Source organism: Lactuca sativa, chromosome 3 (genome assembly GCF_002870075.4).
Source record: "Lactuca sativa cultivar Salinas chromosome 3, Lsat_Salinas_v11, whole genome shotgun sequence".
Classification (NCBI taxonomy): domain Eukaryota; kingdom Viridiplantae; phylum Streptophyta; class Magnoliopsida; order Asterales; family Asteraceae; genus Lactuca; species Lactuca sativa.
Genome location: NC_056625.2, coordinates 248,650,640 through 248,678,472, shown reverse-complemented (window position 1 = coordinate 248,678,472; position 27,833 = coordinate 248,650,640). Strand labels below are relative to the sequence as shown.

At 35.2% G+C, this 27,833-nt stretch overlaps 2 protein-coding genes across 2 annotated transcripts; one reads left to right on the top strand and one right to left on the bottom strand.

The window, feature by feature from the left end:
• The first annotated feature begins 4,786 nt into the window (after positions 1–4,786).
• Positions 4,787–13,445, top strand: LOC111885024 (calcium-dependent protein kinase 11). Its single transcript, XM_023881319.3, has 7 exons — positions 4,787–6,095; positions 6,755–6,898; positions 11,752–11,904; positions 11,993–12,108; positions 12,230–12,397; positions 12,595–12,822; positions 12,901–13,445. Exons 1-7 carry the CDS (start codon positions 5,549–5,551, stop codon positions 13,051–13,053), a joined length of 1,509 nt encoding a protein of 502 aa, XP_023737087.1. The 5' UTR covers positions 4,787–5,548; the 3' UTR covers positions 13,054–13,445.
• A 2,917-nt stretch (positions 13,446–16,362) lies between these two features.
• On the bottom strand, positions 16,363–18,195 carry LOC111885020 (costunolide synthase). Its single transcript, XM_023881316.3, has 2 exons — positions 17,204–18,195; positions 16,363–17,132 (listed from the first exon to the last, which is right to left on the bottom strand). Exons 1-2 carry the CDS (start codon positions 18,068–18,070, stop codon positions 16,512–16,514), a joined length of 1,488 nt encoding a protein of 495 aa, XP_023737084.1. The 5' UTR covers positions 18,071–18,195; the 3' UTR covers positions 16,363–16,511.
• Between the last annotated feature and the right edge of the window lie 9,638 nt (positions 18,196–27,833).

The following is a 27,833-nucleotide window of genomic DNA, read 5'->3' as shown; positions in this document are numbered from 1 at the left end:
GTGTTAGCACCAGGCGAAGCCTTGGAGCCTACGCAAGTCACGACGTGAATTGAAGTTTCATGACACGAATTCGACCCATACATCCTATAAATAGAGTGTCGGGGGAAGCTCATTCCTCATACCTTTCACCACCTCTTTCTTTCTCTAAACTCTCTCTCTCTCTCTCTCTAACCCCCCCCCCCCAACCCCCCTAAAGCCTAGGATAACTCCCTAGCACGAGGCAGAAGCCTCGAAGCGCCCGACATTTCCGAGAGAAAGAGCCTTTCGGATCAGAAGCTCTACTCCAACAGTGCCTGGGTTTTAACAAAACTCGCTGTAAGTGAGATACGCCTACCGTACTTTAAATATAGCTTATATTTAAATATAATATCGTTATTATGAACCTAAAAATAAGATTTATCAGTGATTCAAAGTCTTTATACTGACTAATCTACTTACGAGAATGATGTCTAGGCTGTGATTTAGTGAGGTGAGTGAGATTTCCAAACAGTAGACTTCGTATACCAAACGGACCTTACCTCCGATGTGATCCTACTTGGTTGTTCCTTACTTGATAGATCATGAAGTAGACTCTGAGTTATGACGAATGTAGACCAATAATTAGTCGCAATAAATATTAGACTAAAATTTAGCGATAATAATGCTAGGTTTCGTCGAAGGAAAATAGAATCGTTAGAAGCGAAGCGCTACCCGAGTTTGGAATCATCACTGTGACAAGTGAGTGCATAGTTACTTTCATCTTACACATAGATATGAAATATTTAATATAAATTACGTGTTATGTGTGCATATTATCTGTGTTCTTGATATCTATGATGGTGAGCGATTTATACATGTTTTAAATGATTTAAACTGTATATATGTATTTTATATCTACAAAAATGTTGGGTAAAACATGAGTAGATAAAATAGTTGATGTGTGATAAAATGATGACAAACCTCAATGTTTAAGATGATCTAGCCATCTAGCGGAGTATAGATGACGACCACTGACTATTCTAGAGAGTCCAGTGGAACGCTAGCAGGCTCGTAACTTGTAGGTGTTTTTGAACTACGTATTCACTAGGTATTTTTGAACTAAGTGTTCACCATATGTTTTGAACTATGTGTTCACCATATGTTTTTAATTGTGTGTTCACCAAATGTACCCTAAAAGACTCTGGCGACTATGCAGACTTAGTACATGTTGTATAAACCCTTGCGTCTATGCAGACTTAGTGCCTAAACCCTGGCGACTATGGACTTAGTGCCTATTGTAGAAACCCTGACGACTATGCGTACTTAGTGCCTAAACCCTGGAGACGATGGACTTCGTGCCTATTCCTTAGGATAAGCCTTAGGAATGAATTAACGAGGAATAGCTGATTCTAAGGGTAGATACTTAAGAGTAAAGATAATAATGGGGATTGGTAATCGGGTTAACTGTTTGATGATTAAACATAATAATTATATTATTGTGGGTTGAAAACCCTATGTACTCACCAGGTTTTCCAACCTGACCCACTCAATTCATTTGTATCACAGGTGTCGATATGAAGTTACATTACACTGAGAGATTAAGGAGATTTAAATCACTAGTGATAATGAATGTAAGTTTTGTTTATGCTTATGTTTATGTATTGACGATGACATCCAAATGTTTTAAATGAATAAAATACATTTCTTCAGAAATGCTTTGATAAGGTATTTATCATGTTTTTCTGGGAACAAATTCCGTAACATTTTTCTTTAAAAGGTTACTCTGATTTTCAAAATAAAGCATAAACAAATCGGTCTTTTTTGGCCATGAAAATGGGGATGTCATAGTCCGATGTCGGGGTAAGCCCGAAGTGTGTTACAGGATGGTATGTTTCCAGATTGGGAGTCCGATACCGGGGCAATCCCGAGGAAGGTTCTTATGTTGTATGTTAGAATATACATGGTGTCTCTGTGATACTTGTATGTGCCTAGTAGGGATGTGAGTGTGGGTGAGGTCCCGTATCTCATCACTAGTTGAGTATAGATGGGGTTCCATATCTCGATATTAGCAGAGTAGTGGCGAGGCCCGTGATAGGGAGGATGTGAGTGTGGGCGGGGGCCCGTATCTCACTACTAGCAGGAGTCTGGACGGGGTTCCACAACTTCCATAGCAGACCAGGGGCGGGGACCAAGTTAGGTGAGGCCTTAGATCATGGTATAGTTAGAGTGCGTTTATTTATATACGATTATGTTATTGATTGTATGTATGTGTATAGCGGGCGAGGCCCGGAGACAGGCGGGGCCTAAGAGATACAGATATATATACCGAGCGGGGTTCGATGCCAGGTGGGGCCTGATGTCGGTCGGGGCCCGATGCAGCGAGCAAGGGCCTAGTAGTTTGTGGTTATGTGTACATGGTTATACGTATGTGGAATGTGGTAGGTTGGAGAACTCACTAAGCTTCATGCTTACTGTTTTCAGTTTTGGTTTCAGGTACTTCCGGTAGCGGAGGGACGAGCTCGGAGTGATCGCATGGCACACACCAAGAAGTTTTAGCCTGGGATGTTTCACTCTGATAAAAAGAACATGTTTTGAGATGATATTCTGATTTGATATGTGAACCTTTGTTTATGGATGAAATGATTGGATACTTATGGTTTTTATTAATGCATTAAAAATAAATTTTTGGTCAAGATTTTTGGGTCTTTTCAAGTTTGATTTTGATTAGTTTATTCATCAATTGGGTAAGTATTAAAAATGCATTCCATGTGCAAAAGTATAGACGTATGTCACACTTGGGTTTCTATAATCAGAGTATATAATAAGATTGTTATATATTTTTTTTTCTATGATGCCTTTAACTTTTCAATTTCCGCTTTTTGTGTGTCCACGACATAATTCACTAACATCTGTAAGGCTAATAACAAGTGTAGAACCTTTAGGCAAAACCACTTTAGATGTTAACTGAACATAAGTTGTTGTTGATGAATTGATGTTGTTTGCATCGGTCATAGCTGCTTTTGGACTAAGTTCCTCATACTATAAAAAGAATATGATAAATATTATTAAAGTGCATGGTTATCTATTCCGAATTCAGAGCATGAAACAACATACATAATATATATATATATATATATATATATACACACACACACACACACACACACACATATATATATATATATATATATATATATATATATATATATATATATATATAGACATGGTCACTTACATTGTTACTTCAACTAATGGAAGCTCTGTAATGGACTCTGCAGAATCAAGTTCCTTTTCAACAAGTTCTCTCATTGTAGTTTAAAGGGATTACCCTGGCAGCCTGGCTGATATTCAAAAAGAGAAATTAAAATTATCTTCTAATTACTAAATTTTTTTTGCTAAAATGTCCATGTAGTGAAGCGAGACCTGATCTCACTGAAATCAAAACGCATGTGAAGAAATTGGTCGAAGACTTGAGCAACGCTGACACTGATTGAACCTCTGAATCAGGAGGTTTGGAGCAATCGGACCTCTGGTTGATTTATTAGGGCACAAAACTCCGAGAGGGAAGAAGGACGCAACCATCATGTAGTTCAATCTATCAATCATTGGGGATCTTCATTGGAGATCGGTTTATGATACAATGGATCGATGAAATGGATTTTGTTTCCAGATCTACGGTAGCAACGTTAGGCGGTGGAAATCATGGAGTAAATTGGTGATTGGGAGATAAAGAGATAGTGAATATATTAGGTCGTCGTAGTTGTGGTCGATGAAAGAAACAACTGTAAGCCGTTGAAGGTGGTGGTTGTTGATAGAGGTAGGGTGGTTGTTGGAGGACAGGAGGCGTTCGACGGAGAGACGAGGATGTTGGTGAAGAACACGATACATTGAGAGAGAGAGAGAGAGAGAGAGAGAGAGAGAGAGAGAGAAGCTAATGAATATTTCAATTAATAGCTAATTTGATTTTTTTAAAATTTTTTTATATACCAGATTTACCCTTGTGATATATTGCTAAAAACCTAATATACCATTAAATTTGATCATATTTACAAACTATGCCACTAATCATCTAAACCGTCCAAAAAATTGATCGAACTGTCCACTTTTAGTTATCGGGTTCTTGGGAAACTTTGTGTTCTCAAATGACCATTCATCTCTCTCTCTCTCTCTCTCTCTCTCTCTCTCTCTATATATATATATATATATATATATATATATATATATATATATATAATGGCGGACATAGACATTTTTAATAGCAGTGGCACAAAAAAATTCGTCCAAATATAATAACATAATTATTTGTAAAGTAATAGTACATTAAATCGATTATTACATCTTAATATTTAAATTTGATATTTGCGAGTAAACATTTTTTCGAAATTTTTTTCTCTTCTTGTTGATGTTTCCATCATAGCTTCACATAGAGGTAGAGATGAGCTTTCTTATTTTTTCCTGCTTTATACGATTGTGCTTAGATCACTCCCATTGGTGACCATTTTAATGGTTGGTCACCAAAAATGGATTAAAAGAAAACGAAAATTAAAGAAAAATGGCCAACTAAAGACACAAATGGTGAGTGCACCAAACTTAGTCTTGAACATTTGTCCTAAAATTTCAATTCCTTTTTGTTTTTTCTTTTCTTAAATAAATCTTATAAATATTAAATTAGGCTTTATCTTTTTAAAAATAAAAGAAATACAAAATAGACATATTTATAATTTTTTTTCTCTACAAATAAAGACCAATATTCTTATGTTTTTATATAGTTGTAATTAGTTTATAATATTAAAATGTTGGGTTGGATTGAGTTGTTAATGAAGTTGATAAAAATTGTTTTAGTTGGTTGGATACATGAATGAAAGATCAAAGAGAAAATATATTTTAATAAATTGTTGGGTTAGGTTTTAGTTTTGAATTGCCGCTTGCAATAACTGTTGTCTCTTTTTCATTTCATCGAACAGTTTGACATCAAGCTTAGTAATCATTTCAAACATAGAAGCAGTTTTTTTACCATTGGAAGAAATTCTGAATGAAACGGAGCTATGATCGTTTTGGGGAGACAGATTTGGGTATGACTACCCTAAAGTTATTGATTCTCTTGCGAAAGATTTGTGATCTTTTTCTAAATTTTGTATGCAATACCCAAAACTGTGTATTCTAAATCCGCATATAGCTTCCGAATAGAACGACAAAAGAAGAAGGTGTCTAATGCGAGAGAAGGTTTACCTGAAATCGAGGCATGAGAAACAGCAGGGCAACTGTAGCAAGAACCAAAAAAAACGGACGAACCGATGAAATTGAAGCGGTGGGAAATAGATTTACACCTCCGTCAAAACTACCCTTTCCTATCTCAAATGAGACTTCTCAAATGGAGGCATTTTCGGATATAATAATGAAATTTGATACAACTACAATGCATGATTGATTCTAATTGTGTAGGGATATTTATAGTTAATACACCATCCAACCATGAATTGCATGAGATAACAGTTTCTTCCCCGATTTCCTCCACCTTTCTCCCAATTGCTGTTTCCGTCGTCGTAACAATAGAAACCGATCAAGATCCGGTAGCCTGATTGATCGATCAATGAAGAGACCCACTCAAATTTCGTCATTGAAGCCTTCCACCACAGTCCTCCCACACCCAACTCCAAGACTGAGAGACCATTTCGCCATGGGGAAGAAATTAGGGCAAGGTCAATTTGGTACTACCTACCTGTGTAGAGAGAAATCAACAGGTATCGATTACTCCTGCAAATCCATACCCAAAAGGAAGATGTTATGCAAGGATGATTATGATGATGTATGGAGGGAGATTCAAATAATGCATCACTTGTCGGAGCATCCATGTGTCGTGAGGATCAAAGGCGCTTATGAGGACAACGTGTTTGTTCATCTGGTTATGGAACTTTGCGCAGGTGGCGAACTCTTTGATAGGATTGTACAGAAGGGGCATTACAGCGAGAGAGAAGCAGCTAAATTGATGAAGACGATTGTTGGGGTTGTTGAAGCTTGTCATTCTCTTGGGGTTATGCATAGAGATCTCAAGCCTGAGAACTTCTTGTTTCATAGTTGTGATAAGGATGCACAGCTTAAGGCTATAGATTTTGGATTGTCTATCTTCTACAAACCAGGTTCTTCTTCCATGATTTAGTTTCTTACATGACACCAATGGGTACATGAAAATTTGTCATTTTGTGTGTCAAATGTAAATTTTTGAAAATTTGTTTTGTTTTGTAGTTGAAGTAATTTGAGATTTTACCATGGATTTATGGAAATGTTTTCACATTTTTTTTTCTCATGTAGATTAAAAGAAAATATGGCCCCACAAGTTGTTTTCTATAAAGCAAAAATATGAAACTTGTGCTCCAAGGCATTGTATTTGTGGAGTAAAGAAGAATTTTAAGCAACTTCTAACTTATGAAAAACACATACTACCAAGTCTCCATTTTTTCACTTGTCTTACATAATAGTAATCGGAGAGTTGAAAATTGATATTATAAGAGTGGAAACATTATGGTAGTGGAAGAGTTTAATGCATGAAATAGCAATGTACTTTCCTTGATTTATATATTATCTGATTTTTCTTTCATTAGTTCATATTACAACATTGTAGATGGAAAAATCTAGTCAATTATAGAAAAATCATCCAAATGGGGTAATTTTTCAAACCCTTACAGAAAAAATAAAATCAGAAGTAGAATTTTGTAATAGAAAGAAATGAATGAATGAAAGTGTTTAATAAAATAGAAAAGAAGTGTGGATACATAATGTTATTAGATTTGTTTTCCAGGGCAGTATCTATCGGATGTGGTTGGAAGCCCGTATTATGTTGCACCTGAAGTTCTTCATAAACATTATGGACCTGAAATTGACGTGTGGAGTGCTGGAGTTATTCTCTACATCTTGCTATCTGGAGTTCCTCCATTTTGGGCAGGTATCTCTTCTCTCTCTCTCTCTCTCTCTCTCTCTCTCTCTCTCTTGTTGGATTAATCGGTTCGGTAGTCACGGGTTCACATGATCTTATGCATGGCTGGAACTTTAAAGATTTATGGTTTTATATTTTATGTTTTAGTTAATAGTTTATTATGTAGAAATGGTATTCTAGTTTGACTGAATTCTATGGAGTTGTACGTTGAGAAAGTATATTTGAGAAGAGTGGGTCATTAGCTTGTACCAGTTCTTTAGGTGGAGTAAATGAGTAGCATTTTATGGCTACTTTCATGCTTCACGTGGCTCTCTAGAGCGCTATATATAGCCTTTATCTGATGTGAATAAAGAATAGATTTTAGTTCTTACTTCTCTATATATTGCATATTTACTTCATTAGATTAGAAAAGTTTTTCTTCTATATCGAATTTTTGGTTTGGAAGGGTTTGATAGGATGAAGATTACTTACATGGGAGGAAAGTGGGTATGGCTAGAATTCCAAAACACCGAGGCTTGTGTAGCTTTAAGCAAAATGAAAGAGTAAAGTCAATTTTCAAAGAGATAAGACCTTTGTCGAAGTCTTTTGTGATAAAGGAGATGATGGTATGGATAGAGGTACAAGGATTACCGTTATGCACGTGGACATCAGTTGCTTTTAAAAAAGTTGCAGCCTCGTATGGTGATGTTATGTTTATGGATAGTGACTTGGATGAACAAAAGAGTTTCTGGTTGTGTGTGTGTGTGTGTGTGTGTGTAAATTCTACAAATGCATCTTTAATTAATGATAATCCAATGATAACAATTGAAGGGAAAAACTATGTCATGACTATGCGAGAGATTGCTTCTTGGTGTCCTACCATATAGATAGCGAGAGTGAACAAGAAGGTGATGGTGAGGAACAAAATAACAATAGCGATGATGAATATGACGAAGAGGTAGAGGTGGAGGAGATCATACCGGATACTTTTCAAAAAATGAGACAGGAAGATCAAGTTAATAACAATCAATTCAACGAATGTGTTGTGGAAGAGGTAGACCTCACAATGGAGCGGGTTTCGAGCTGATCAGCCTTGATCCAAACCCATTAAGCAATTTTCAAATGTTGATTCAAACCCGACCCATAACCCGCAGGGTTTTGAATAATTAAACTCATACCCTTATCCACCGGATCAACGGATTTTCAACCCTTTTACCCGACCCATTTACAATATTAAGATTAGGCTATAGTTATGCATTACAACACATATAAGTATATAACATGAAGCACTAAAAAGTAAAGCCAAGACAACATTCATTTCAAAATAAACTTCAATTATAACTTAATAAATAACATTTCCAAAACAAAACAAATGTCTACTATTACAAACTTGTATGATGTGACTTAGTTATTTGCACCGGAAGTTGATTGGGAATCGGCCATTAGGAACCGGGAAGTGGAAGTGGAAGGATCGAACTCCTCGAGTCATCTACTAAAGATTGTATCGGTGATTGATAAATGTATAACTTATAGATACTAAATTTAAATTTTAAAATTTTAGATGGGACGGGTCATAAACGGATCGAATTGATAGTGATCCATACCCGACCCTTTTAATAAAAGGGTTAATGGGTACGGGTCATTAACGTTTAAATGAATTATAAAATATGATTCAAACCCATTAACTTTGCACGGGTTTGGAGCGGATCAGGGTCAAAACCCTCTCGATTGTCAGGTCTAGCCACAGAAACATGGCATATGAGATGGGGCGAAAGGAAGGGTGGTTTCCAAATGAAAAGGAAAGAGGTAACTAGTAAAGAAAATGGAAAAGTTCACCGGACAAAACAAGATGTTGCAAAAAAAATCAATTTTGTTGGAGAGAAATTAGCCTTGCTGAGAATAATAACTAGACCACAGGACCGAGATAGAGGCTGATTTTCACGAACATGAGGGAAGAGATAAGAGACGAACCAGCTAGCTGATGGGGATGCAATGGAAAGTTCAAAGTTGGATTCTAAGCCACTAATGGTGCAAAGTTTCATTCACCAATGGTCTCAAATTCTGACAACTAATAGAAAACAAATGGAGACATCAATAGTTTCCTCTTTTTCTTCGAAAGTATGTAAGACTGATGGTAAATTAAGAAAGAAAAAAGTAACAACTGGGTCTTTGATTGAAATGTTAGACAAGTACATTGAGGTGGGAAACGGTATGAAATAAATGGGTGTAAAGAGGATATTTAAGTGATGATTGAAAGAATTGGTGAGAATGAAAAGTTTAGATTAATAGTATGTCCTTAAATCTTTGTGGGGTAAAAAGTGACTGTAAAAGGAAATGTGTGAGAAATTTATGTGTTGAGCATGGAATTACAGTTTTTGGAATTCAAGAAACAAAAATGATACGGGTAGATCTCTTTTGTGTTAAAGCTATGTGGGGTAACTATCAATTTGATATTGTCGATACTAACGCACAAGGGGTACCACAAGGGAGATCAGGAGGCATCCCGACTATATCGGATCTGACGTTATTTCTTAAATTGAAATTTTGGTCTAATGAAAATGTTCTTATTGTTGAACGGGAATAGGTTACGAATAAAGTAAAGTGTTTCCTTGTCAATGTCTATGTACCACAAGATCGACATAAAAAAAAGCATGAGATTTTATTATCTCTTTTATGAATAATCATAATGGTGAATTCATCATTTTTAGCTATTAGATCACATGAAGAAAGATATTGTACGGAATATTGTAAACGAACAACATATGACTTTAATAATTTTATTATAGATGCAGACCTCTTTGATGTTCCCATGGGTGGTTGATAGTTCACTCGCATGAATAGAAAAGGTACAAAAATGACCAAACTTGATCATTTTTAGTCTCAAATGGTATTGTTGAGAAATCTAGTAATATGTTCGTTGTCGTATTGACAAATATTTGGTTAGATCATAGCCCAATAATTTTTAAAATGAATATTATGACTATTTAAAGTTCCAAAGACTGTCAATTACTTGAATCAATGAGATATCGTTTTTTTAGGGAGGGGATGAGGAAGGACGAAATATAAGTTGGATTAAATGGGATATGACATTAAATTCTAAAGAAAAGGGTGGCCTTGGAATTGGTAGCTTATATGCTTTTAATATATTTATATGGCATTTGTTGTTGAATAAAATTCCAACTGGGGTAAATTTAGCTAATAAAGGAATGGATATACCATGCACGTTATGTCCTGCTTGCAATGTGCAATGAGAGGATGTGAAGCATTTGTTTATGTCTTATGAAGTGGCGAATCTATTATGGAACATAATTGCTAAGTGGTTGGATATTAACTTACCTACCCTGGTGAATATTGTTGAATTGTTGTCATGGGTGGACACGGTGAACAATACTAAGATGAAGAAAGATGTTATTGAGGTGATTGTTTTGGCCATGTTGTGGATCATTTGGAGGTATAGAAATGATATGGTGTTTTGGGTGTCTAAGTTGAAATGAAGAGAATTGTTTGATAAAATTGTTCTTACTTCATTTGATTAGTTCACTAGTAGGTGTAAAAATGCTAGTGTTAATTGGTCCAAGTGGTTATTAAACCCATTGTTAGATAACTCTTTGTAATTTTGGCCCTAACTTCTTGTTGTGGGTTGTCTTTTTTTTTTTTATTATTGAAATATTCAGTTGTTAAAAAAAAAACACCGATCCAAAACAAGTGTGGGATGGTTTGAAGACATGGTATTTAGGTGTGGATTGGGTGACAGTGACTCGACAAGCAACATTGAAGAGGGAGCCTGAAAGTTTTCGCATGAAGAAGGGTGAAACGGTTGATGATTTTATGACAAGATTATGTGGTTTAGCCCTCAAAAGCAAGGACTCTTGTATATGAGCTTGAAGAAGTGGACTCGGTGAAAAAGTTACTAGACTTGATGCCTAAGTCGTTTCTTCAAATCATGGCCTCAATAGAACAATGTTTTAAGTTGGATTCAATGTTATTCGATGAAACTATTGGGAGATTGAAGGTGTAAGAGGAGCGTTTAAAAGGAACAGAGCAAACGGGGGACATTCAAGGTGGTTTATTGTTGGCTTGTGAAGAAAAATCACATGTTTCTAGGCATTGTGGCAATGGAGGTTCAAATCGGGATGGTTTTAGACGTGCCGTGGAAAAGGTTGTGGGTCTGGGATTTTTTTTTTTTTTTTGAATGAGGTGAGTCTTGGAAGAGTTGAGATGCTAATGAACGTGTCTTGGATAAAATCCACAATAAATGTTACAAGTATGGTGAATTTAGTCTCTACAATAATGAGTGTCTTAAGTGGGAGAAGCAAGAGGGAAATCTAATTGAAGAGGAGTCAGTGTTGTTGTGAACGAGTGGTATGAGCAAACCGTGATTGTTGGATTAATCGATTCGGTAATCACAGGTTCACGTGCTCTTATACATGGCTAGAACTTTAAGTATTTATGGTTCTATATTTTATGTTTTAGTTAATAGTTTATTATTTAAAATTAGTATTCTAGTTTGACCGAATTCAATTTAGTTATACGTTGAGAAAGTATACTTGTGAAGAGAAGAGCGGGTCATTAGCTTGTACCGGTTCTTTAGGTGGAGTAAATGAGTAGAATTTATGGCTACTTTCATTTCACATGGCTCTCTATAAGGCTACATATAGCCTTTATATGATATTAGTAAAGAACAGAGTTTTAGTCTTTACTTTTCCATATATTGCATATTTAATTCATTAGATTAGAAAAGTTTTTCTTCTTCGTGTCTTCATAGATGCGTGCGTAATAAAAAAGGAGCCCCTCTCTCTCTCTCTCTTTCTCTCTATCTTTCTCTGGTTGATGCTTAATGTCTAGATGATCAGTAACATTGTATTATTTGATGATAAATGCAGAATCAGATTCAGGTATTTTTAGGCAGATTTTGAAGGGAAAACTTGATTTTGAAAGTGATCCATGGCCAGAAATTACAGAAAGTGCAAAAGATTTAATAAAAAGAATGCTTGATAGAAGACCACAACAAAGGATAACTGCACATCAAGTCCTATGTGAGTTTTATCATTTGTTTGTTTTGGTTCATGGCTCATTTTTCAATCAAAGTGTATCCTGAATTTCATTGGTTCTTATAAGAAACAGGTCATCCATGGATTGGGGATGACACGGTTGCTTCAGACAAGCCTCTTGACTCTGCAGTCATATCGCGCCTCAAGCACTTCTCAGCTATGAACAAACTTAAAAAGATGGCTTTGCGTGTAATACTAGCTAATACCTTTTCATTTATCATATTATTAATTGTTTCTACATTTATAACCAAAAAAAAGGCATTCATGGCATAAAATCATCATCTTTATTTAAGTTCAAATTTGTTCCTAGGTAATTGCAGAAAGGCTTTCAGAAGAGGAGATTGGTGGGCTAAAGGAGTTATTCAAAATGCTTGACACAGACAACAACGGCACAATCACATTTGAAGAACTCAAATTAGGATTAAACAAAGTTGGCTCCAATCTAATGGAATCTGAGATCAAGGAACTCATGGATGCAGTAAGTTTTTTTTTTCTTATATGCATTTCACATTTCTCCAAAATTTCATGCTCTTTAGACTACTCTGATTCGTTAACGAGTCATCAATAAAACAAAAGTTGTTCTTTTTAAAAGCCCTTGTAATTTTTTTATGATAGAATAGTATTAAAAAAAAAAATTACATAACATAACATAACATAGATAAAGCTTGACGGCAGGCTGATACAGACAGCAGTGGGACGATAGAGTATGGTGAATTTCTTGCTGCAACATTGCATTTGAATAAGATGGAGAGAGAGGAAAATTTGCTTACAGCCTTCTCTTATTTTGACAAAGATGGAAGTGGATACATCACCATGGATGAACTTCAGCAAGCTTGCAAAGATCTTGGTCTAAGCGACACTACTCAGCTGGATGAAATGATCAAAGAAATCGATCAAGACAATGTCATTTTATTTTCATCTTGATTTTTCTTTTGGTTTAAATTTAAAATTCTATATATTCATTTCATGATTTCATGACAGGATGGGCGCATAGATTATGCAGAATTTACTGCAATGATGAGAAAGTCAGATGATGGAATGAGAAGTAGCAGATCGATGAAGAAAGGGAGTTTGAACTTTGATTTGGCAGAAGCGCTTGGCATTGATAATAATACTAACCAATCAAAAGATTAACCATGCATACATACAATCTTTTTGCGCTGTTTTGTCTCTTCTTACACTTCACTACCTCCTTGGTTGCAAAAATGACACATTGCATCCTAGTATCATTGTCACCACAAACCCCCAACTTCTTGGGAGCCATATACTACTTTCTAACGACTTCTGTATTTTGATGGTATGATTATGTTAGGGAGTACTTTTCAAAAGTACTTGTAATTTATATAAATAGATAATTAAGAAAATATTGTATAGTTTATTCGACCATGTTTATAGTATATGGCGTAAACCAATCGACACAAAAAGGTAAAAACAGGGGTGTGTACATATCATAATTAGTGAATTTACAATGATTGGTTCCACAGATGTTTAACTTTCAATACAATATAATAAAAAGGTGACAAATTTGTAAACATGGTCCATGTGGTATGTATTTTTTATGGATTTTGTTCCAAACCCTCATTTTTTGGATAGGTGGTTCTTTTGAGCTAGTTTCATTGCATATTTGAACCATTTGGAACTTGAAATGATTATAATACCCTTAATGTATTTATTTTCTATTTTTAAAATTTAATACTTATTCATTGATTTCTAATAATTAAAAAATAAGTCTCTCTCTCTCTCTCATTATTTGTCTTGTCAAAATTAAAACACATACATTTCACACAATGGTCGTGTTCTTCAAAAAACAACACACACATACACTCGACGTTTTCTGAAACAAATATGGAGAAGGGAACTTGTTCTTAGTCCTGGATGTGAAACGAAACCTAGATCTAAAACAAAAACCTACGTAAAAAATCATAATCTGAAGAACAACGCTTGAAATGACGATGAACACTACTAAGAATGACGATGAACTCCAGAGATGGATAAATCTTCGGTGACCATATCTTACACACCGATACACTCAATATCACCATCTCTGAAGCTGAACCAAAAGATTTATAGTGAGTCTCGATTTCAAGAGGGTTCTCCGAATCGCTGCCTTCCTCTAAATCCGAGTTTGTGCTTATTATTTGTAATCAATCGATGAAGGTTTTTATTAGATGGGTTCATCCAGATGAAGAATATGGATCCGAGTTTTGAGTCATGGTTTTTAGCACCGGTTTCTCTTTTGAATGGGATTGAGTTTCAGTGCATTAATTAGAGGTTGTGAAGGGATAATCTATGTTAGAGATCTTTTCTTCTTCTTAGATGAACCTAGAATAAGTTCTTGAGGGTTGGATCCAACATCCGTAGTTGTGGAGTCACTGTGGTAGTTGACTATTGGTGGTTGTCTTTGTTGACCTTCTTCCAAAACATCATCGGTCTTTCCGGAAGAGAAGCTACATCCATCTCCTTGTATGTTTCACATTTGAAGATACATTTGGAGATATAAACAAAGAAGGTTTGGAAACAAAAGATCAATGGTTAATGTATATAGAGGGGAAACTTTTGACAATAAATTTAACTATTTTGTTTTCTTGTTGATTGGTAGATGCTAGGCTAATGGGGTTTATTCTTAATTTTTTTTGGTTTCATTAGTGGATCAGGCGATTTGATTGAGAATAGGTTTTGAATATAGGGAAAAAACCTAGTAGGAGATGTCGATTTAGTATATGTTTGTTTGTTTTTCAATTTTTGGTTTAAAAAGACATACCGATTTGGATGAAAGATGCAAATGATATGGATGAATATTAAGATGATTTAATGTGAGTATGTGGGTGTTTGTTTTTAGTGGATTCGATAGAAGATGAAGATGCATATGTTTTTCAACCCAATAAATCTAAAAAAACAATGGAGAGAGAGAGAGAGATAGATAGATAGAGAGAGAGAGTACTGTCAAGTCTCATGATATGATGTGTCAAAGTATAATCACATGTTGTCCACCGGTGCCGATGACAACATCATCACAAGACTTCAAGTAGGGAAAATGATTTATAAGCCCAACGAAGTTTCCAAACTGTTCAAAAAACCCCAATTATGTTTTGTCTGTTCAAGAAAACCCAACGAACTTAACATTTTGTCTAAAAAGCCCAACTAACTTACACTTCTCGTTTATGGTCAACCGGCTAATGAAAGTCAACTAATGACATGGCTTATGACGTGTAATTAAATATCAGAAAATGACTTGTAAGACCAACGAAGTTTCAAAACTGTTCACAAAGCCCCAATCATGTTTTGTTGGTTGAAAAAAACCCAACGAACTTATGCTTTTGTTCAATTCTCATTAGAGGAAACCAGATTCATTAGGTATACAACTAGTTGGCAAATGACATGACATTATATTTAATGACATGGAATAAAGAGATTAGAATTGCCCATTATATATCGATTTAGCCCTAAACTTTTTTTTTTTCTGGATGATCCTCCATTCTAGATGTCCAAATCCAAGAAGAGCGTCCACACCCACAACGGTTTTCATCATCAAATATCTTCTTTGTAGATCTTGAGTTGGACATCTAACGATTGAGAGGAAGAATAAGAAGTAGCTATTACAAGAGATCGAACACAAACGTCGTTCGTTTTTCTCTTCTCGAAACCCTAAATCGATATATAAAGCACAATTCTAATCTATTTATTACATGTTATTAAATATAATGTCATGTCATTTGTCAACTAGTTGTATTCATAATGAATCTGGTTGCCTCTAATGAGAATTGAACAAAAGCGTAAGTTCGTTGGGATTTTTCAACAAACAAAACATGATTGAGGTTTTTTGAACGGATTTTAAACTTCGTTGGTCTTACAAGTCATTTTCCGATATTTAATTACACGTCATAAGCCATGTCATTCGTTGACTTTTATTAGCCGGTTGACCCTAAATGAGAAGTGAACAAAATGTAAGTTAGTTGGGCTTTTTTAGACAAAATGTTAGTTCGTTGGGTTTTCTTGAACAGACAAAACATAATTGTGTTTTTTGAACGATTGAAAAATTTCGTTGGGTTTATAAGTCATTTTCCCACTTCAAGTATTAGCTTCATCATGTAACAATTTGTACAATTGTATTTCTGTTGTATGTTATTATAGTATTCTATTGTATTTTAAATGACTGATTTGGTATCTTGGTGATAAGGATCCGTGTTTACATAGCGGTGAGATACATTTTAACCGGAACAATAACGATCGACCATTTGAGCATTTGAGCATTAGTGATGAATCATCAGCATTGGTCTCTAATAATTAATGACAACATTTTAGAACTTTCGTGGCGACTTGTCATTAACGATCAATATTCTTGTATTGAGAAATCAATAACTATGGTTTCAAATTCAACTCACTTTAAAAAAAAAAAAAATAATAAAAAAAAATAAAATAAAAAAAAATAATTGGGATCACCAGTAAAAGGTACGTATGTTCTTGTCACTCATAAATGAAAATTAAACATATTATTGGGAATCCATGAAAAAAGTACAGGCATATGATACGACAAGAAGGAACACTGACGAGAGCCCCAACAAATGCACGACCAATCCAATTAAATCCGAAGCTTATCTTACTTTGCTAAGGACTTTGGGGATCGGGACGATTTTCAAATGATGTTTGAGCGATGTAGAAATCCCTGTGATTTCTGTGATGTCAAGCTCATGTGGTTGTAATCCATTTGGAAGCATCCAATCAAAATGATACAAGAAATTAGCAAGTGGGTATTCAACCATACTCAGCCCAAATGTAATTCCTGGGCAAATTCTCCGGCCAGCACCAAATGGAATGAACTCAAAATCTGCACCCATGTAATTGATCGGGCAGTTCTCAAATCTCTCTGGAATGAAGCTTTCGGCATCTTCCCAACTATCAGGATCCGTTCCACAAGCCCAGGCGCTTACTATTATCTTAGTCTTCGCCGGAATATCATATCCGCCGACGTTGATGTCATGCCGGCATTCTCTGGGTACTAACAATGGTGTAGGAGCATGTAACCTCAATGTTTCCTTTACTATTAGTTTCAGGTAATGCAAACTCTGTACATCGGTTTCCGTGATTGTGTCTCCCTTCACCACCGATCTCACTTCTGCCTGTGCTCTCGTCATAATCCGAGGGTTCCTCATGAGTTCCGCCATCGCCCATTCAAGTGTTGTCGAAGATGCATCAGTTCCAGCAGCCAACATATCCTGTACATTAACACATTAGATTAGGCCACTCGTTTGTATATATAGGTATATGTATATATGTATATATTTACCAGAACAACGGCTTTGACATGTTCGTCCGTGAGCTTGAAATCCATGTCACCGGTCTCCTTCACCCTCAACAGGACATCAACTAGATCTTCCTGATGGTTATTGTTTCTTCGTCTAGCTCTATGTTCCTTTAACACATCTTCCAAGATGCCATCAAGCTTTTTATGCATCTTCAACCACTTGGCTTTCTTCCCCAAAATCACGTTAAGAAACTGTAGACGGGGATAATACGATGCTAGATTGAAAGCACTCAAAGTTTTCAACACGTCAAGCAATAGCTCGATCAGTGTAGCCTGGTCTTTGTAAGAATATCCCAACGTAGCCTTGCATATCACATTATTCACCATCTCCACAGTCATTTCCGTGAAGTTGACGGGTGTTCCGGCTTTCGATTCAAAAACCTTGATTATATTACTAACCTCCTCTTCTCGAATAGAGCTGAAAGATCGAATCTTTTTAGCACTTAGAAGCTCTAATCTGCAGATCTTCTTCATCTGTCTCCAGTATTCTCCGCAAGGAGCCCACCCAATGTCTTGAGCGTTATAAAAGAATATTTGAGAGGCTGTGCTGGTGGGTCTGTCGTCAAAGCAGATGTCGTTGATCTTCAAGATCTCTCGAGCTAATCGAGGCGTAGACACGACAACTGTAGAGACTTGGCCGAGCTGTAGGTACATGATGGGGCCATATTTTTTGGCTAAGCTTCTAAGAACACGATGAGGGGTGGAGCTTTTGAGTTGGTGTATGTTTCCGATAATAGGTAGTTTTGGTGGCCCTGGTGGAAAGTTCTTCAAAGTCTTGGGTGATAGTGCCCAACAAGCAAAGAGTAAGAGTGAAGCCACAATTAGAGAGACGATGGTGAGAGGTTGCATGGTTGCATGCAGGCTGTGGTGTGATGGGGTATGTATACGTACGATGATATATTTATAATAAATAAGTAGCAAACTTACCCTTTTCTTTTTTCTTCTCAACCGTCATAAAGAACGTCATCTTCAAGTCATATATATATATATATATATATATATATATATATATATATATATATATATATATATATATATATATATATATATATATATATATATATATATATATATATATATATATATATATATATATATATATATATATATATATATATATATATATATATATTTTACATTTTTTTGCAAAAACAGGGAGTGTTTGAAAAATCTATGGTTGCTTGGGTGTTTTATAATTGAAGGACCTTATCATTTGCATTGTCCGAAATCCGAATACTAAAATTATCGTACACCTTTTAGGCTTTTACATCCTTTTATCTAGTAACTAGATTATAGTTACAATTATAGCTTTTATATACCATTTATCTAATTACACATATAACCTTTTAACTTTCATCTATCCTTTTATTTAAATCTTTTAGTTTTGAAAATTTTACTTTTAACCCTTATTGTATATTAATGTATATTATGTATAAATTAATTTACTAGAAATATATAATTAAATTTGAAGTGTTATTTTAAGCATATTATACCATTAACAAATACCTTCATTGGGATATGCTATTTGGAGCATTTGGAAAACAAGATAATACATTTAACAACAATTGTCTATCCCCAACAAAATGTATTCATCAAATCCTTAACTTTTTTGTGGATCAAGAAGAAAAGGAAGAAATCCAGAATAGATTGGATTAATGGTGTAATTGTCCTTTTCTTTGTTTCTAAACTGTAATCACTTTGTCATCTTTATTTGCCTTCCTCTACCTACTTGCTAGTGGTTGGCCTTTTATAAAATGTTTGCTGGTTCCAAAAAAAAGACTTCACAAATACCTTTAAATTTATACAAATAATTAATACTGTATATTACAAATACATTTAAGTGTTGCAAAAAAAAAAAAAAACCAATGAAATCTGTCATTATTTATTAACAGTTCAAAATATTGATTGTTATCTACAAAAACAAAAGCAATTACAGTTCAAAATATTGATTGTTATCTACAAAAGCAAAAGCAATCATTATTGTTAAAAATATTGATTGTTTTCCTCAAAAGCAAAAGCAATTGGAATTCAATTGTCACTGCATGAAACACGTCACTATTTATAAACAATCCAAAATATTTCGTTACTTTTTGTGTTAGTAAATTTTGTTGATCGACTTAAGAGCATCCTTAACCTGGGTTTAATAATAATCGAATAGATGATGATTATAATTGAATAGAAGTTTAATAGAATGTGAGTGATGATATGGATGAGAGTTGAATGGGAGAGTTGCATGATCATTAAGTGGTTCAATGAATTTAATTTTTTTTTCAATTAAATTTCAAAGCAAATATAGAAATCCATTAAACGTCAAAGAGTTTAATGGAGTATGGATGTTAAAGAGTATAGTTAAATAAAAAGTAAAATGTTGATGTGGCAACGATGCGACAATCCATTGAACTCCTTAGAGTTCAATGGATTGTGGATGCCCTAAGTTTAATTTATTATTTTTTGCAGGGAAAATAACTTGTTAGTGTAATAGCTTGTTAGTGTAATCATCTTTATCGTTTTGTTCACATTTAGGTAACTTCTTTATTTTTGTACATATTTGACCATTTAACATTGTCATTAGATATAACAGGTGACAATGGTAATATGTGAACAAATTAAAAAATTAAATGGTTAAATGTGTACGAAAGAAAAAAAATTATCCAAATATGAACAAAACGAAAAGTTAATTACCTTGATAAGTCATTTTCCCCACTTTTAATAGCGATTTTATTTTTCATATTTGTTTGTATTATTTTATTTTAATTAAATTTTATTTTTAAAATATCCATAATTTTCTAAATGTTGATCAATTTTAAACTTTACTTTTTAATCAATAAATATGTTTTTGTTTTGTGAGATATTTTATATAGCTTCGTATAAATTTTTTTCTTTTAATTTAAGCATATACAATATTTTTAAACTAATAGTATCTAACAATAAAATTTAATAAATTAAATATGAAACAATACGTATGGTGAGCCATTTAAAAAAAATAAAAAGAAAATATTACTTAGCAAATAAAAAAATCTATATAATGTAAATGTTTTAAAATTGTTCCAACTGTTTAATACTTTTTAATTAAAATTTTATAAACTTTTAATTTTTTTATTACGATGTTTTAAACTAGTATTTAACGAAAGTATTATAAACTTTATAAAAAATATTAAACTATCATAAAAAATCTTTGTAACATTTTAAAAATGTTGTAAATGAAAGTTTAGAAATAAATGTATGAAAGTTATAAAAAAATATATAAAAAAAGAAAAAGACAAGTTACATACTTGTAAGAAAATTTTAAAACATTTATAAAATATTTGGTTTAAAAGCATTTGTATTAAAATATGAAAGAATAAAAAATGTTAAAAGAAAATATAAACAAAGATTTAAAACATTATATTAGAAAAACATATAGGAAAAAAATATCATAAAAATGTTGTAAGAAATTATAAAAAAAAATTAATAAATTTATAAAAAAAGTTGTTCATATTTAGGTAACTTAATTTTTTTGTACATATTTAACCATTTAACTTATTCAATGTGTTCATATATTATCATTGTCAGCTGCTATAGCATGTGACAATGGTAATATGTGAGCACATTTAACAAGTTAAATGGTCAAATATGCACAAAAAAAAAAAAAGTTACCTAAACGTGAACAAGACGAAAATATAATTACCCTCGCAAGTTATTTTCCCTTTTTTTCAACTAGATACTTATATTATTTTATTTGAATTCCAAGTTCTCAAACTCTTCCTTCCTTCATATAAGGTACCTATCAATATCTAAACATCTAGCATATATTAATATAAAACATCATATGTAGCACCATAATTTATGACTTTTCGCTAATACAGTTACATTTTGATATACTTATCTGTAAATCTAGATCGTCTGCCAACAAGTACTAGTGATGATACATTTGAGACATATAATGGTTCTGGATTTAATGACCCTAAATTATAATATAATGAAGTCAATGTGTAATATTGAGGATGATTCCTAATGATGTGAGCCAAACCTCAATAATGAACTTTATGAATAATGATAGAGATGTAGTAGATAATGACATAGCTCATTTGGAAAACAACATTCATATAGATGTTTGGAGTGAATTAGAAAACAAAATAAGGTTAGGAATGCAATTTGAAAATAAGACACGTGTAAATTGGCAATCTTCCAAAATAGAGTGTTTAAAGTGTACAAAAGTAAATTAGTTCATGATTAGCAAGGTGTAAGACTATAGATAAAAGAGAAAGCTCTAATATTATGCACTACACACTACATTGTGCATGATATGTTCATGCAATTAAGAAAAAATCATCACATGTGGACAATTACATGTTGGGTAGATGCACATTATTTGTTTACATTGTTTATTGGAAATCATAACATAAATTTAAATTTTGCAATGATTGCATCATATATCCTCCATTCAAATTCAAAAGGATTGAGTATCTGGTGACACAAACACAAGAAGATATTAAAAATAGCCTAAATGTAGATGTCTCTTACCGGAAGGGATGGCATGGTAGGAGAAAAGCCATAAAGACTATTTATGGAACTTAGGAAAGTAACATTACTAAGTTGCCTAAGTACATTACAACTTTGCAGTCTTTAAATCCCAATACGATTGTGAATTGGTTTCATAATCTGATTGGATCATCACATGCGATGACATTTAAGTATGTTTTTTGGACTGTTGGACAGACTATTTGTAACACTCGAATTCATGTATTTTTCCTTTTAGTCCTTGGAATAATAATTTTAATATGAATGAGGTCCCTTCATATGCTGGGCGTACGTCTATGTACGCTTAGTGTACATAGGCATGCGGAGTCATGAATATGAGCCACGTACGTAGCCAAATACTAGAACCTTCATTTTAGGGCGTGAGCCTTATTAAGCACACTTATGACCTTTGGACCCTCATTCTTATCAGCCTTCACTGCCTTTGAACGTCCCTAAAACCCTAGTTGCCATTAAGAGTGATATTTGAGCTTGAACGTGACTTTAGTGGCCTTTTTGGTGTGTTTGAAAAAAGAAGAAGTTGGTAAGTAAGCCTTGGATGTGGTTGAGCTTCAAGATCCTGAATCTACATCATCTTAGGAAGCTTTTGAAGCTAAAAGCCCATACCTTGTTGATCCTTTTGATAGTTAGAGTTAGGGTTTGTTTATAAGCTTATTTTTGGTCCATGGATTCCATTTTGTGAGTTTGGGCAACTCTAGAACCTAGAAATGTTAGATCTTAGTTCCTTTGGCATGTTAAAAGCATACAAATGTTATCTTGGTGGTTGATACAAATCCATGCATGAATCTAGGTCCTTTAGGTGAGCTTTGATGAACAAAAATGGATGTTGGACTCCCATAAGACATGCTAAGGCATAAAGTGTAACACCCCGTTTATTAAATAAACAAATTAATGAATGAATAAGTAGCACTAAAATCCATAATAATTAGTAAGGTGTTGGTCTTGGGGAGCCAAATGTTATAAGTTGGATATTCGGGGATTAAAAGTGTAAGTTCCGGGATTTATTTTGTGAAGATTGTTAGAAGACAGGGGTGTTTGGTATCATTTGGACCTAATATGAAAGGACTTATGGATGCAAGGGCTAAAGAGTAAATTTTGGACCTAAGTTGAAAAGGTTTTGTTGAGGGAGGGGCTGCATAGTAATTATTGGGACTTAAGTTGAAGGGTTTTTGGGTGGCTGGGGTTAATGTGACATCCCCAAAATCACGGCCAGAAAAGACCGATTTTCATTTATGCTTTTAAATAATTTCATAGTAAATCCTTTTGATTTGAAAGAGTTGCGGAATTTGTTCCCAAAACAAAACATGATAAATAATATTTATCAAAACATTTCATCAAGAGACGCATTTCATTATATAATCAAAACTCGGGATTTCATGTTCCGATACAGACCATAAAGCATAAACGATAACATTACAAGTCATTCAACAAATATATACATATACAGACTTGTAAACAAAACAACAAGATGATCCATCCATCTTACGCCCTTGTGCCACTTCCTGTAATACAAATAAAACTGAGTGGGTCAGGCTTGGGAGCCTGGTGAGCATATAGGGTTTTCAACCCACAATAAATAAGTTGTATTTAATTTCACCAACCAATCACTATCCCGATTACCCATTCCCGTTATCCTCACTTTACGTCCCTAAAACAACAACTATCTCAAGGGACCTAATCTAGGATTTTCATCGGGACGGACATCACTGCGAAGGGGTTTCCTCAACAATAGATATCCTAAAGGCAACCATGAGGGGGATAGAGTACACCGGTGAACACATCATTCACAACACCTACAGGTTATGAACCTGCTAGCGTTCCACTGGACTGTCTAGAAGGAGTCCGTGGTCGTTATCCATACTCCGCTGAATAACTAGATCAACAACAACAACAACATCGAGGCCTCTCATATGTTTATTACACACCAACTATCTACCCATGTTCCACCCAACATATTAGTAAATAAGAATATATATTTTCATACATAGTTAATAACCTGTATATCATTTTCATTCAATATATATATTCCACATACAGATGAGGCATACCACATAACACGTATTTCATAGAAAGCAATTCAGATCTATGAGATGGAATAAAGTGAATATCCATTCACGCATACAATCACAAAATATACACATAACAAGTATATCGCATAAAATACTTCATAGTTACTTGTTAGAAGAAAGTAACTGCACCCTCACACATATAAACCACAATTTACTTAATACACTCAAACCGCACTTGTATTATTATCGTGTTTATGAAAGGTAGTATACACTCACTTGATCAGAAGATGATCGGACAGCACTACGACTTGTAGAAGTAGTAATCCACAGCAGATCTGGAAGATCTCCACAAAAATCGAACTTCTCGCGGGCAGAGCTTCGGCTCAGGAACCGCACTTCTCGGGATCTCGGGACTTGCCTCGGGACTAGAGTATGATACCGGGGCTTCAGGGTATTTCTGGCACGCAAAACGATGCAAAACGGGAGAGAGAAGAGAAGAAATTGGCAAAAGACTCGGCTGCCTTCGCATCCTATTTATAGAAGGCTGGAGCCTCGGAGTACGCGGGGCGTACTGGTCCAAGAAACGTCACTGCTTACGTATCCGAAGCCACTTGCTGCGATGTCGACACCTTCGGAGTACGCGGCGCGTACCTCGGATCAGATCGGTGACTACTCTTCGGATAAAGCTTCCGAATTAATGATTTAATTTAATTACAAAATAATTAATAAACTTCGGAAATTCATATCTTCTTCATACGAACTCCGTTTTCGACGTTCTTTATATCCACGGAAAGGTGAGACTACGCTCTACAACTTTCGTTTAGACTCCGTCGGCTAATTTTGATTTTATTTTTATTATTTATTTTTAATAGGCCGCGACAGAAAAACTTCGTTATAAATTCATAACTTCTTCGTTTGACGTCCGTTCTCGCCTAACTTTTTATCGCTTCGATACCAACAATGAGATCTTCGATTCTCATTTAGATTGCTTCGGCTAAAAACCGCTCGATCTCAAATCGAGTATTTCAGGCTGCACACCGCTAAGTCGAAACTTCGATAAATCATAACTTCCTCATACGAAGTCAGATTTGGGCGTTCTATATATATTCGGAAACCTCGTTTCAACTACTACAACATTAACCAAAGATATTAAGTTTATTTTACACTTAAATTTTGACGCTTATTTTTATTCTTAATTAATCAGACCACATAATTAAGCAATTAAGCACAAAACACATAATACTCAAATAATACATTCTTATTATTTCAAAATGGGTTACAAAGGTTAACCTAGACTATTACATTGCTAAAAACGGCAAGCCCGAAAACACAGGCGTTACAATTCTCTCCACCTTAGAATGATTCCGTCCCCGGAGTCACACATCAGCAAACAAATGCGGATAGCGACCCATCATGTCACTCTCCGTCTCCCAGGTGAGATTCGGCTCATTCGTGTGTTTCCGTCGGACAAGCACTAACCCAACCATCTTGCGTCGCAATTTCTTAGTCTTTCGGTCAACAATTGCCTTTGGTTCCTCAATCAACCTTTTGTTCTCATCAATTCTCAATTCAGAGATTGGAATCATGTCGGGAACTTCTCCCGTGAACTTCCTCAAATAACACACATGAAAAGTGTTATGAATTCCATTCAGTTCTTCTGGTAATTCGAGCTTGTAAGCTTGGTTCCCAATCCTCTGAAGAACTTTAAACGGTCCAATAAACCTTGGACTCAACTTTTCCCTTTTACCAAATCTTATAAGTCCCTTCCACGGCGAGACTTTAAGCAAAACCGAATCCCCAACCTCAAAAGTTATCGGTCTGCGCTTCTTGTCAGCATAGCTCTTTTGACGATCCTGAGCTGCTAACATTGTTTCCCTAATTATTTTCAACTTTTCAGCAGTTTTATAAACTATCTCCGGTCCCATAAACTGCTTTTCCCCAGCATCAAGCCATCAAGACGGCATACGACACTTCTGTCCATACAAAGCTTGGTAAGGTGCCATCTTAATGCTCGAGTGGAAACTATTATTATAGCAAAATTCTACCAACGGTAAATGTTCATCCCAATTACCTAGGAATTCCAGAGTACATGCTCTCAGCATATCTTCAAGTGTTTGTATCGTTCGTTCGCTCTGACCATCAGTCTGTGGATGGTAAGCTGTACTTAAACACAACTTGGTACCCAATTCCTCTTGTAGACTTTTCCAAAATCGTGAGGTGAAACGGCTATCACGATCCGACACAATCATTAACGGAACACCGTGAAGCCTCACAATTTCCTTCACGTAAGAATTCGCAAGCTTTTCCATAGACCATTTCTCCTTGGCTGCTATGAAATGCGCACTCTTAGTGAATCGCTCAACGACCACCCAAATCATGTCGTGACCATTCTTTGTTCTGGGCAGTTTAGTGACAAAATCCATAGCAATGTCTTCCCACTTACCCATAGGCACAGGCAAAGGTTCTAAACTCCCGTACGGTTTCTGATGTTGTGTCTTGACTCTCGCACAAGTCACACACTCGGCCACATACTTTGCAACATCAAGCTTCATCGTCAGCCACCAGTAGTAGGGTTTCAGGTCCCTATACATTTTAGTGCTACCCGGATGAATCGAGTACATGGTCTTGTGAGCTTCTTCCATCAGAAGATCTCTGACTCCTCCTGTCTTAGGTATCCAAATCCGATCTTGGAACACCTTCAGTCCATGACTGTTTACACCGAACACCAATGTTTTGCCCAAACTTTCCTCCTTTATGTCATTCTTCTCAGAAGCTTCGCTTTGAGCTTTCTTTATACTTTCCAAAATAGTCGAGACAACTTCAATTCTCAACGCTCTTGGCCTTTTCCTTTCAAGATTGACTTTCCGACTGAGAGCATCAGCAACAACATTAGCTTTACCGGGGTGGTAAAGTATCTCGCAGTCGTAGTCTTTAAGTAATTCTAGCCAGCGTCGTTGCCTCATATTCAATTCTTTCTGATTAAAGAGATATTGGAGACTCTTATGATCAGTGAAAAGTTTGCACTTTGTGCCATAGAGGTAATGCCTCCATATTTTCAGAGCGAAAACTACCACTGCCAACTCCAAATCATGAGTCGGGTAGTTCTTTTCATGCTCTTTCAGCTGTCAAGACGCATATGCTATCACCTTTTCTCTTTGGGTCAAAACACAACCCAATCCAACACCAGACGCATCGCTATAGACAGCGAAGTCTTCAACTCCATCGGGTAGAGAAAGTATAGGTGCCTCGCATAGCTTCTCCTTTAGCTTCTCGAATGCTTCCTTATGCTTCTCACTCCAAGCATAAGTAGCTCCTTTGTGGGTCAAAGCTGTCAACAGAGTAGCAATCGAAGAAAAGCCTTGGATAAACCTTCGGTAATATCCAACTAATCCTAAAAAGCTTCGAATCTCCGTGGGACTTTTCGGTTGTTCCCACTTCATTACAGCTTCAATCTTTGCCGGATCAACCATTATCCCTTCTTGGTTGACCACGTGACCCAAGAATTGGACTTCACGAATCCAAAAATCACATTTGGAGAACTTTGCATAAAGCTTCTCCTTCTTTAAAACTTCTAACACTTCCCACAAGTGTCTGCCATGCTCCTCCTGGCTTTTCGAGTAAATCAGAATGTCGTCTATGAACACTATCACAGATTTATCAAGGAAAGGATTGCAAACCCTATTCATCAAATCCATGAACGCTGCCGGAGCATTGGTTAGTCCAAACGACATAACCAAGAACTCGTAGTGTCCATATCTAGTTCTGAATGCAGTCTTCTCGATATCTTGCTCTCTTACTTTTAGCTGATGATATCCTGACCTTAGATCGATCTTCGAGAAATAGCTCGAACCTTGCAATTGATCAAACAGGTCATCAATCATCGGCAACGGATATCTATTCTTTATTGTTGCCTTATTTAGCTCTCGGTAATCAATGCACATTCTCATACTTCCATCTTTCTTCTTCACAAATAACACCGGAGCTCCCCAGGGTGATGAACTAGGTCTAATGAAACCCTTGTCCAATAACTCCTGAAGTTGCATCATTAGCTCCTTCATCTCCGTCGGTGCTAATCGATAAGGTGC

What these genes read in the sequence shown, in the direction of transcription:
- LOC111885024 (XM_023881319.3), top strand. Translation starts at nt 5,549, where the DNA reads ATGAAGAGACCCACTCAAATTTCGTCATTGAAGCCTTCCACCACAGTC. An exon ending in GTCTATCTTCTACAAACCAG is followed by an intron (nt 6,096 to 6,754) that starts GTTCTTCTTCCA and finishes TTTGTTTTCCAG; the next exon opens with GGCAGTATCTATCGGATGTG. An exon ending in AACTGCACATCAAGTCCTAT is followed by an intron (nt 11,905 to 11,992) that starts GTGAGTTTTATC and finishes TATAAGAAACAG; the next exon opens with GTCATCCATGGATTGGGGAT.
- LOC111885020 (XM_023881316.3), bottom strand. Translation starts at nt 18,070, where the DNA reads ATGCAACCTCTCACCATCGTCTCTCTAATTGTGGCTTCACTCTTACTC. An exon ending in ATGTCAAAGCCGTTGTTCTG is followed by an intron (nt 17,133 to 17,203) that starts GTAAATATATAC and finishes GTTAATGTACAG; the next exon opens with GATATGTTGGCTGCTGGAAC.